This window comes from Heteronotia binoei, chromosome 3, assembly GCF_032191835.1.
Source record: "Heteronotia binoei isolate CCM8104 ecotype False Entrance Well chromosome 3, APGP_CSIRO_Hbin_v1, whole genome shotgun sequence".
Classification (NCBI taxonomy): Eukaryota; Metazoa; Chordata; class Lepidosauria; order Squamata; family Gekkonidae; genus Heteronotia; species Heteronotia binoei.
The window spans coordinates 188227294-188239594 of NC_083225.1; the positions used below are offsets into that span (position 1 = coordinate 188227294).

At 51.4% G+C, this 12301-nt stretch overlaps 1 protein-coding gene across 1 annotated transcript; it reads left to right on the forward strand.

The window, feature by feature from the left end:
* NDUFC2 (NADH:ubiquinone oxidoreductase subunit C2) lies at positions 1-10366 on the forward strand. Its single transcript, XM_060235012.1, has 3 exons — positions 1-315; positions 3400-3543; positions 10142-10366. Exons 1-3 carry the CDS (start codon positions 162-164, stop codon positions 10189-10191), a joined length of 348 nt encoding a protein of 115 aa, XP_060090995.1. The 5' UTR covers positions 1-161; the 3' UTR covers positions 10192-10366.
* Positions 10367-12301: the final 1935 nt, after the last annotated feature.

Consider the following 12301-nt stretch of genomic DNA (forward strand, 5'->3'; position numbering starts at 1 on the left):
GGGGGGGAACCAAAGAGCCCCGGAACCTTCGTGCTGGCGAAGGGGGACGATGTTGAAAAACGGACCGCAGCTTGCCCTTGGGCTCCAGCCGCAGCGGCCTTGTGCAGCGCCGTATCTCTTCCGGGCGGGCGCCGCTCTGCAGGCCTCAGACTCCGGGCGCCATGAGCTACCAGCTGCATTTGGCGCTGCCGGACGAAGCCCGCTCGCTGCCGCCCCCGCCGCTCCTCAACTTCGGCTCCCTCTGGATGGGCTTCATTGGCTGGGCGTCCGCCTTGACCTACAACGGCATACTGCGCAGGCCCATCCTGGCCACGGGTGGGTGGGTGCCCGCTGGACTCCCAGGCTGGGGACAGGGACCAGTGTTCTCTCTAAGCTGCAGGGTCCTGTGAGCAAAAATTCTACGTTGGCATTCAAGTTGGGAGCTCCTGCATCAATGAGTGTGCTCTGGGGTCGTCCTCCCTGAGCTAAGGCAAAAAAGGTGTGAGCTGGAGGCTCAAAATCTGTGAGCTAGCTCACGCTAACTCAGCTTAGAGGGAACACTGGTGGAGAGGGCGCGGGGCTTGCGGCATTCGCTGCCTGGAGGTGGAGGAAGCCGCCGCCCCGGAATGGGAGAGGGGGGGGGGAAGGCTGGTTTCCAAGCGGCTTGTTGTTGGCTTATGGGACTCACTGCTACAAGGATTGGGAACCATTAACCCCCAGATTTGGGGCGGGGGGGGGGAAGGCTGAGCTTAAGGGGTTTGTTGGCTTATGGGACTCACTTGCACAAAGAGTGGGAACCATTAACCCCCAGATTTGGGGCGGGGGAAGGCTGAGTTTAAGGGGCTTGTTGTCTTATGGGACTCTCTGCCACAAGGACTGGGAACCATTAACCCCCAGATTTGGGGCGGGGGGAAGGCTGAGCTTAAGGGGCTTGTTGTCTTATGGGACTCACTATCACAAGGAGTGGGAACCATTAACCCCCAGATTTGGGGCGGGGGGAAGGCTGAGTTTAAGGGGCTTGTTGTCTTATGGGACTCACTGTCACAAGGACTGGGAACCATTAACCCCCAGATTTGGGGCAGGCGGAACGTTGCGCTAAAGAGGCTTGTTGTCTTATGGGACTCACTGCCACAAGGAGTGGAAATCATTAACCCCTAGATTTGTGGCTGGGGGAAGGCTGAGCCTAAGAGGCTTGTTGCTTTATGGGACTCACTACCACAAGGAGTGGGAATCATTAACCCCCAAATTTGGGGTTGCCAGTCCCCAGTTGGGAATGAGCAGGCCCTGAATTCAGCAGGAGCTCACAGGAGCACAGCTCTTGAACCTTTCTGACAGCTCCCCTCCTCCCCACCTGCTTTGTCCATTGCATAGTAGGTGCAGCTGCATAACAATCCCTGGATTAGGAGAGCGGGCAGCCAGCCTGCCAATGGAGGCTTTGCCACGCCCCCAGCAGCCCTCCTTAACCCCTTGAGAACCCCTGCACCACCCTTTCTCCACTTCTTATGTGATTTTAGGCGGCAGGTGTTTTGCTGGCCTTTTTACTGAGGGGAGGGGACAGCCCAGGAGAGCCCCAGGTGAGCGAGGCCTGTTTGGGCTGGCTGGATCTCTAGCCAGCCCAAGCAGGCCTCGCTCGCCTGGGGCTCTCCTTTCTTTTGCTGGGTTGCTTTTGGCAGGCGGGGGCATATGCTAATGAGTTATGCTAATGAACGTTAGCACCTGTTTTTCTACAAAATGACCCCTGGAATTGAGCAAATGAGAGATGTCACTCTGGGAATTTTAAAGAAACACAACCCTAAGATTATAGTGACACCATTGTATTAACGAACAAACAATAGACAAACGATAAGGAGAAACGAGTCCCCAATAAAAGTCCATATGAAAAGGTTCCAGAAGAACTGCACGAGGACTTCTTCTTGATATAACAATTCCTTCAGCATAAATAAGGAACAGACATTATTTGGAATTACCTGACCAGGGTGTTGACTTCTGCTGTACCTGTTTCAAAGTCTTTATCAACGGGGGATATTCCACAGCGTTTATAGACAATTGATATCATCAACTCTAAATGAAAATCTTAGGGACCCAAAGTCTCCCAGTGCTGTCAATAACGGCGCATGCTCCAAAATGGCTCAAACATGTCCTCATGGAGTTCTTCTGGAACCTTTTTATATGGACTTTTATTGGGGACTTGTTTCTCCTTATTGTTTGTCTACTGTTTGTTCGTTAATATATTAGTAATTGTGTCACTATAACCTTAGGGTTGTGTTTTTTCATAGTCCCCTAGGTGGGGGTAGGGGATCCCCAGTTTGAAGGCCCTCCCTCCACTTCAGGGTCATCAGAAAGCAGGGGAGGAGGAATGTCTGCTGGGCACTCCGTTATTCCCTATGGAGACCGATTCCCATAGAGTATAATGGAGAATTGATCCACAGGTATCTGAGGCTCAGGGAGGGACTGGGGTTTTTTTAGGTAGAGGTACCAAATTTTCAGCAGAGCCTCTGGTGCCTCTCCTCAAAAGACCCTCCAGGTTTCAAAAAGATTGCACCAGGGGATCCAATTTTTGGAGCTCCAAAAGAAGGTGCCCCCATTCTTCATTATTCCTAACGGAGAGAGGGCATTTAAAAGGCATGCGGTCCTTTTAGATGTGATGGCCAGAATTCCCTTTGGAGTTCAATTGTGTTTGTCACACCCTTGCTCCTGGCTCCACCCCCAAAGTCTCCTGGCTCCTCCCCCAAAGTCCCCGGATATTTTTTGAGTCAGACTTGGCAACCCTACCCAGATTTGGGGCAGGGGGACAGCTGGGCCTAAGGGGCTTGTCGTCTTATGGAACTAGGGTTGCCAAGTCCAAGGAAGGAAGGAGAAGGAAGCAGATGACAGCCAGCTGCTTGGGGGCCTGATAGGAGCCCTCCAGGGGCCTAATTCGGCCCCCGGGCTGCATGTTTGACACTCTGGGCTAGAGGTTACCGGGCAGGCAACGCCACAAAGACAGAGCAGCTGTAGCGGCAGACTGAATGATCAGTGAGGTAGGCTAAACTGAGACCAAGCGACCAGCTTGAGATCCCCCAGCAAGCAAGCGAGGGTTTGATACCAAGGCTCCCAGATTGAAATCTATCACTCTAACTGCTGCACCACAGTCGGTCCAAGCTGGCATAGACCGTTTTTTAATATAGCCCTCCTGTGTTTTGAGCAAGTTTTTGGAACTGGTGCCCCACAGCATAGTTAGGAGTGAACGTAAGAACATAAGAGAAGCCTCGTTGGATCATGGCACCGAATTCCGCCAGCCTCCACTCACTCTCCGTATGCCCTCGTTTTCAAAATGCGGAAAGTCCGTTTTCGGGGCTGTCTGGGTTTCTGCCGATCTGTTCCGTTTACCCTTGACGATTCCGTTCTCCCTGTCTTTTCTTTTCCCTTGTCGCGTTCCAGGCATCCACCGACAGCTCCTTTATGCTTCCGTGGGATTTTACATCGGCCATTATTTGACAAGGCGAGCCGCTTATTACCATGCGAAAAGGGACCGAGACATGTTCGAGTACATCGAGCGGCATCCCGAGGATTTTAAGGACAAGGGTAAGTTTGGGCTCAGCTGTTTCAGGCGGGGGCTGTGGATGCGAGGCAGTCAGGTCATAGAATCATAGAGGCGGAAGGGACCTCAGGGGTCATCTAGTTCAACCCCCTGCACAATGCAGGAAACCCCTCAAATACCTCTCCCCACACGCACCCCAGTGACACCTACTCCATCTCCCTGTTTAGTGCAGGAAACCCTCAAATACCTCTCCCCACACGCACCCCAGAGACACCTACTCCATCTCCCTGCTCAGTGCAGGAAACCCTCAAATACCTCTCCCCACACACACCCCAGAGACACCTACTCCATCCCCCTGCTCAGTGCAGGAAACCCCCAAACACCTCTCCCCACACGTACCCCAGAGATACCTGCTCCCCTCTTGCATAATGCTGGAAACTCTCAAATACCTCTCCCCACACGCACCCCAGAGACACCTACTCCATCTCCCTGCTCAGTGCAGGAAACCCTCAAATACCTCTCCCCACACACACCCCAGAGACACCTACTCCGTGCCCAGAAGATGGCCAAAAAAACCCTCCAGGATCCCCGGCCAAACTGGCCTGGAGAAAAATTGCTGCCTGACCCCAAAGTGGTGAACGGCATTTCCTTGGGCGCGTAAGAAAGGACATGAGAACTAGGCACCAACGCAACCCGTCATGCCCTCCCTCTCATGATCTGCCTTTCACAGAATCTGGCCTGTGTTTGAAAACTTCCAAAGGAGAGGAGGGAGAAAGGAATTGCAGATTTATACGCTGCCCTTCTGTCTGAATCAGAGACTCAGAGCGGCTTACAATCTCATATATCTCCTCCCCCCCCACAACAGACACCCTGTGAGGTGGGCGGGGCTGAGAGGGCTCTTACAGCAGCTGCTCTTTCAAGGACAACTCCTGCGAGAGCTATGGCTAATCCAAGGCCATTCCAGCAGCTGCAAGTGGGGAATCAAACCCGGTTCTTCCAGATAAGAGTCTGCGCACTTAACCACTACACCAAACTGGAGAGCCCACTACCTCCCAAGGAAGCCTGTTCCACTGAGGAACCACCTGGAGTTATAGCTACTGGCATGTTTTGTGGCTTTTATTTATTTCATTAGGCTTCTGTACTGCCCTCCCCACACACAGGTTTTTACTCCAAGCATGTGAAATAAGTTGAGCGTAAGAACACAAGAGAAGCCATGTTGGATCAGGGCAGTGGCCCATCCAGCCCAACACTCTTTTTCACATAAGAACATAAGAGAAGCCATGTTGGATCAGGCCAGTGGCCCATCCAGTCCAACACTCTGTGTCACATAAGAACATATGAGAAGCCATGTTGGATCAGGCCAATGGCCCATCCAGTCCAACACTCTGTGTCACATAAGAACATAAGAGAAGCCATGTTGGATCAGGCCAGTGGCCCATCCAGTCCAACACTCTGTGTCTCATAAGAACATAAGAGAAGCCCTGTTGGATCAGGCCAATGGCCCATCCAGTCCAACACTCTGTGTCACAGAAGAACATAAGAGAAGCCATGTTGGATCAGGCCAATGGCCCATCCAGTCCAACACTCTGTGTCACATAAGAACATAAGAGAAGCCATGTTGGATCAGGCCAGTGGCCCATCCAGTCCAACACGCTGTGTCTCATAAGAACATAAGAGAGGCCATGTTGGATCAGGCCAGTGGCCCATCCAGTCCAACACTCTGTGTCACAAAGTGGCCAAAAAACCCAGGTGCCATCAGGAGGTCCACCAGTTGGGCCCGGACACTAGAAGTCCTCCCACTGGTGCCCCCCCCTCCAAGCACCAAGAATACAGAGCATCAGTGTCCCAGACAGAGAGTTCCAATGATAAGCTGTGGCTAAGAGCCACTGATGGACCTCTGCTCCAGATGTTTCTCCAGTCCCTTCTGGAAGCTGTCTGTGCTTGTAGCTGTCAGTATATTGAGTCCTCCATTCACAGCATGACAGAAGCACGAAGCAGCAGGTGGATCTACAGTGACAGCATCTGACAGGTCAGGTCAGATCAACCTTGGGAGTGAGCCGGTTCTGGCTGGACTGTAACCAGGGGAAAGCACCTGCTGGAGTCAGCAATTGTGTGGACTGCCATGATTGGCTGAGCTGTATATATAAGGACAACTGTGCCGGACAGTATTTCTCTCTGTCGAGAGTTGGTTCCTGGCGTAGCACTTTGTCACTCGGTTTAATGTTATTCATCGCACTAGTTGTATTGTATATAGTTTGTAAATACACTACTTTTATACTAGGTGCTGGTGTGTGGCTCAACTTCTTCCCAGAGTCTACTTTTAGGCAGTTCTCTGTTTTGCACTCTGCACATGAACCACTGATAGTAGCTGCCGCCACCTCCTGTGGCAGTGAATTCCACACGCTAATCAAACTAACTTAATCAAATTAAAATTGCATTAAACAAATTAAGCCTGTTGTGAAAATGGGATTTATATTGAGCGGGATCAGACTCCCTGCCGATCTCCCAAGTGTGTTTCACGGGGCTGTGGCTTAGTGGCGGCGCATCTGCTTGGCATGCAGAAGGTCCCGGGTCTGATCCCCGGCTTCTCCAGTTGAAAGGCAGGAGATGATGGGAAAGACCTCAGCCTGAGACCCTGGAGAGACATACAGTGGGGCTGTAGCTCAGTGGTAGAGCATCTGCTTGGTAAGCAGAAGGTCCCAGGTTCAGTCCCCGGCATCTCCAGTTAAAAGGACCAGGCAGTAGGCGATGGGAAAGACCTCAGCCTGAGACCCTGGAGAGACATACAGTGGGGCTGTAGCTCAGTGGTAGAGCATCTGCTTGGCATGCAGAAGGTCCCAGGTTCAATCCCCGGCATCTCCAGTTAAAGGACCAGGCGAAAGACCTCAGCCTGAGACCCTGGAGAGACATACAGTGGGGCTGTAGCTCAGTGGCAGAGCATCTGCTTGGTAAGCAGAAGGTCCCAGGTTCAGTCCCCGGCATCTCCAGTTAAAAGGACCAGGCAGTAGGCGATGGGAAAGACTTCAGCCTGAGACCCTGGAGAGACATACAGTGGGGCTGTAGCTCAGTGGTAGAGCATCTGCTTGGCATGCAGAAGGTCCCAGGTTCAATCCCCGGCATCTCCAGTTAAAGGACCAGGCGAAAGACCTCAGCCTGAGACCCTGGAGAGACATACAGTGGGGCTGTAGCTCAGTGGCAGAGCATCTGCTTGGTAAGCAGAAGGTCCCAGGTTCAGTCCCCGGCATCTCCAGTTAAAAGGACAAGGCAGTAGGTGATGGGAAAGACCTGAGCCCAAAACACTGGTGAGCAGCTGCCAGTCAGAGCAGACAATACTGACCAGGATGGATCAATGGTCTGATTCAGTAGGAAGGCAGCTTTCTGCGTTCATGACTTGAGTCAACGTATAGTATGGAAAGGGTTATTAGCTTGGAGAGGAGGCGGCTGAGAGGTGATAACGATCACCATCTTCAAGTACTTGAAGGGCTGTCCTATAGAGGATGGGGAGGAATTGTTTTCTGAGGCACCGGAAGGTAGGACCAGAACCAACGGGTTGAAATTAAATCAAAAGAGTTTCCGGCTCAACATTAGAAAGAACTTTCTGACAGTTAGAGCACTTCCTCAGTGGAACAGGCTTCCTCCTTGGGAGGTGGTGGGCTCTCCTTCCTTGGAGGTTTTTCAACAGAGGCTAGATGGCCCTCTGACAACGATGAAGATCCTGTGAATTTGGGGTAGGTATTTGTGGGTTTCCTGCATTGTGCAGGGGGTTGGACTAAATGACCCTGGAGGTCCCTTCCAACTCTATGATTCTATTCTCCCCCCACCCAATCGTTGACTGGACCCTTGTTCATATTAAAACATCAGTCATCTCAGATAAGAAGGAAACTAAGGTCCAGAAATGCACTTAGACAGAATAAGAAATCAAAACGACAGTGCAAGTTTCTCGTTTTTACAGCCAAACACAACACCAGTATTATTATTATAACGTGATTGGTGAGTAGCAACCGTCTGTTTTCAAAACATCCTTCAGAAAGTCCGTTGGTCATCGGCTGTCATCGTTCACCGAGTGCCTTTTTCAAAAGACCTGTGACCTTCCACATGCAAAGATGAACATCTCTGAAGCTGCCTTGTACTGAATCAGACCCTCAGTCCATCAAAGTCAGTCTTGTCTACTCAGACTGGCATTGGCTCTCCAGGGTCTCAAGCTGAGGTTTTTCACGCCTACTTGCCTGGGCCCTTTTTAGTTGGAGATGCCGGGGATTGAACCTGGGACCTTCTGCTTCCCAAGCAGATGCCCTACCACTGAGCCACCGTCCCTCCCTAGAACATATGAAACTGCCTTCTACTGAGTCAGACCCTGGGTCCATCAAAGTCAGTATTGTCTACTCAGACTAGCAGCGGCTCTCCAGGGTCTCAAGCTGAGGTTTTTCACGCCTACTTGCCTGGACCCTTTTTAGTTGGAGATGCCGGGGATTGAACCTGGGACCTTCTGCTTACCAAGCAGATGCTCTACCACTGAGGTACCATCCCTCCCCAATCAGCATTGTCTACTCAGACTGGCAGCGGCTCTCCAGGGTCTCAAGCTGAGGGTTTTCACGCCTACTTGCCTGGACCCTCTTTAGTTGGAGGTGCCAGGGATTGAACCTGGGATGTTCTGCTTACCAAGCAGATGCTCTACTACTGAGCCACCGTCCCTCCCCAAGATAACAAGGCAGCCACCAATGTTCCTAGTGCTTTAATTGGTGCTGGTGGAAAGTGCTGTCAATTTGCAGCCCGCTTATGGCAACCCCGTAGGGTTTTCAATGTATGAACATATGAAGCTGCCTTTATACTGAATCAGACCCTGAGTCCATCAAAGTCAGTGTTGTCTACTCAGACTGGTAGCGGCTCTCCAGGGTCTCAAGCTGAGGTTTTTCATGCCTATTTGCCTGGATGCTTTTGAGCTGGAGATGCCAGGGATTGAACCTGGGACCTTCTGCTTACCAAGTAGATGCTCTACCGCTGAGCCACCATCCCTCCATCTCCATCACCTACTGCCTGGACCCTTTTTAGTTGGAGATGCCGGGGACTGAACCTGGGACCTTGTGCTTACCAACCCAATGCTCTACCACTGAGCCACCGTCCCTACCTCACCTACTGCTTGGATCCTTTTGAGTTGGAGATGCTGGGGATTGAACCTGGTACCTTCTGCTTACCAAGCAAATGCTCTACCACTGAGCCACCATCCCTCCCTCAATTCTGACACTTTGCCCCTGAGCCACAATCCGGCCTTGTCATTGACTGGCCATTCGCCAGCCTGTTAAGCACAAAAATGCCACAAGAGGGGGCAGGAAATCCATTTGGTCTTTTTTATGCAGAAAATTAGGGATCCCCACCGTTGGTGCCCTGTGGGCGCCACGATGCCCACTAGTACCTTTCCTGGCTCCAGACCTTTTCAGAAAGCAAGTGGGACCATTTCAGGACTTGTTCAGCATGCCTTCTGATTGGCCCCTGGAGACTTGATTGGCTGGGCCAGTCTAAAAGATGAAAATAACATTGTTTCACAGTGGCAGCTGCTGAGCTGACACCTTTGGTTTTATTCTCCCACGCTGTATTTATTAAGATACCTTCCCCCTTCTCCCCTACACTTGATTTTCCGCTGTGTGGTTGGCTCTTCCTCCTGCAGCGGCATTTGTGGTGGCTCCGCCTCCTGCAGCGGCCATTTTGTGGTTGTCTCCGCCTCCTGTGGAAGCCGTTATGTGTCAGAATTCTAAAGGTGCCTACAGGCTCAGAAAGGTTTTTAAGCTTTCTGAACGGTGGATTGAATCAATCCAAACAATTCAAACGGCGGTAAAGCAGCCGTGCGATTGCTTCAGTGCCTTGCCCATATTATTGATTCCTGCTGTGCGTGATTTCTGCGATTTTTGGACGGTTTGAAATTAGTTGATTTGAAACTCTAAATCAGGGGTGTCAAACTCTTTTGTTATGAGGGCCGGATTGGACATGAATGAGACCTTGTCGGGCGGGCCATGCGTGTACCTATTTAAGATGAGGTAGCAGAGATATAAACTTTATAAAAGACACAAACACAATTAAAGATTTTTTTAAAAAAAAATAAAACATGCTTAAAACATTAGCACTCGTTGGTCTTAAAGGTGCTTTCTTTGTATCTCTCCCATGGGATTGAGGGAACTAGGCAAAGGAAGATCTGGCTCTTTCCTTCCTTCCCCAGGGGACCAGGAGGGGGAGGAGCCTCAGCCAATAGAAGGAAGAGAGGCTTGGCTCAGTAGCTGCGCTGTTCAATTGAGAGAGCCTGGCAAAGCAAGCTATTCCTCCCCAAGAGAGGAGCCTCTCTAATGAAGAAAATAGAGGTTTTGCTCTGCAGCTCTACTGTGCGATTGAGCAAGCCTTGCAAAGCAAACTGTTATGCAGAAGGAAGCAAGAGAGAGGGAGAAGGAAGCAGATGACAGCCAGTTGCAAGGGAGGCCCGATAGGAGTTCTCCAGTGGCCTGATTAAGCTCCCGGGCCACACGTTTGACACCCGTACTCTAAATTGATTCGCCTTGTTTTCTGTGGAAACTTTTTTTTTAAAAAAAAAATTACTGCTTGGCTTTCAAATGCTTATGAATCAGCATCTTGAACAACATTCTTCTTTTTTTTCCATAGAAAAGAAAACCATGGCCGAAGTTCTGGAGAACTTCTACCCCATTCGCTGAAGTCTTGGCAAACAGCTACAGTGACTCATTCAGCCACACCCCTCTCTGAGTACTTCCCATGCCCCCCCCCCCCCCCCCGGCCTGTGGATTTGCAGAGAATGTATCTCACCATACAGGAAGAGTACCTGATTGAAACATGAAGACCATCATTGGGTCAATAAAATGACAAACAGAAGTATTGGGGTCTTCTGTGATCTCGATAAGGGTCTATGTGAGTGCAAAGCGTAAGAGCTGGTTTCGGATGGCTCTCATAAATAATACACATGTGTGATGATTACGATGATGATATTGGATTTATATCCCACCCTCCGCTCCAAATTTTAGAGTCTCCAAACGGCTCACAATCTCCTTTGTCTTCCTCCCCCACAACAGACACCCTGTGAGGTGGGTGGGGCTGAGAGAGCTCTCCCAAAAGCTGCCCTTTCAAGGACAACTCTGCGAGAGCTATGGCTGACCCAACGCCATTCCAGCAGGTGCAAGTGGAGGAGTGGGGAATCAAACCCGGTTCTCCCAGATAAGAGAACTATGGCTAACCCAAGGCCATTCCAGCAGCTGCAAGTGGAGGAGTGGGGCATCAAACCCGGTTCTCTCAGAGAAGAGAGCTATGGCTGACCCAAGGCCATTCCAGCAGGTGCAAGTGGAGTGGGGAATCAAACCCGGTTCCCCCAGAGAAGAGAGCTATGGCTGATCCAAGGCCATTCCAGCAGCTGCAAGTGGAAGAGTGGGGAATCAAACCCAGATCTCCCAGATAAGAGAGCTCTGGCTGACCCAAGGCCATTCCAGCAGGTGCAAGTGGAGGAGTGGGGAATCAAACCCGGTTCTCCCAGATAAGAGAGCTGTGGCTGACCCAAGGCCATTCCAGCAGGTGCAAGTGGAGGAGTGGGGAATCAAACCCGGTTCTCCCAGATAAGAGAGCTATGGCTGATCCAAGGCCATACCAGCAGGTGCAAGTGGAGGAGTGGGGAATCAAACCAGGTTCTCCCAGATAAGAGAGCTATGGCTAACCCAAGGCCATTCCAGCAGCTGCAAGTGGAGGAGTGGGGAATCAAACCCGGTTCTCCCAGATAAGGGAGCTCTGGCTGACCCAAGGCCACTCCAGCAGCTGCAAGTGGAGGAGGGGGGAATCAAACCCGGTTCTCCCAGAGAAGAGTTCTGGCTGACCCAAGGCCATTCCAGCAGCTGCAAGTGGAGGAAGGGGGAATCAAACCAGGTTCTCCCAGAGAAGAGAGCTCTGGCTAACCCAAGGCCATTCCAGCAGCTGCAAGTGGAGGAGTGGGGAACCAAACCCGGTTCTCCCAGATAAAGAATCCACACACTTTACCACTGCACTAAACTGGCTGTCCAAGATTCAGTCTCTTGCCTGACCCAGGATCCTCAAGGCCCACATTTGTGCGTGCTAACACACATAGCTACATGACGTCACACTAAAAGGGGTGACTTGTGGTGTACCCCCCAAGCCAGGAAATAAGTTAAACTCAATTCAGGCGTCTCCAACAAGTGGGCCAAGCTCCATGATACAGGGGAAGGGTCATGAACCTCAAGGGTTGTTATAAGCATTCTGATTTGTTGACATCCAAGGTATCTCCTGGCAAAGCCCCACCCATAAGACCTCCCACTCCCACCCGGAGTTACCTGACAGCACATTGGATTTGGAAGACCTGGGTTCGAGTTGTCCCCGTGCTCCTCAGTGGGTGGCCTCGGGCCTGTTGTGCTGTCTTGGTCTGAGCAAGGTTGGATGGATGCAACGATTTAAGGTGCTGAACTAAGATCTGGGAGGGAAGGGTTCAGATTTCCCCCTCTGCCACGAAGCTTGCTGGGCCTGTCTCCCTCAGCAGAGCTTCCCACCCAGGGTTGTAGTGCATCTAAAATGAGGAAGGCTAACTATGTATGCCATCCAGAGCTCCTTGGTGGGAAAGGGATCTTGCATAGAGCATGGCAAGGCCCCTGTTTTGACACCCTGATCCAGGATTCCTCTGCATTATTCGCAGTGCAGTACAAGGCGAGGGGCTGTGGCTCAGTGGAAGAGCATCTGCTTGGCATGCAGAAGGTCCCAGGTTCAGTCCCCGGCATCTCCAGTTAAAAGGACCAGGCAGTAGGCGATGGGAAAGAC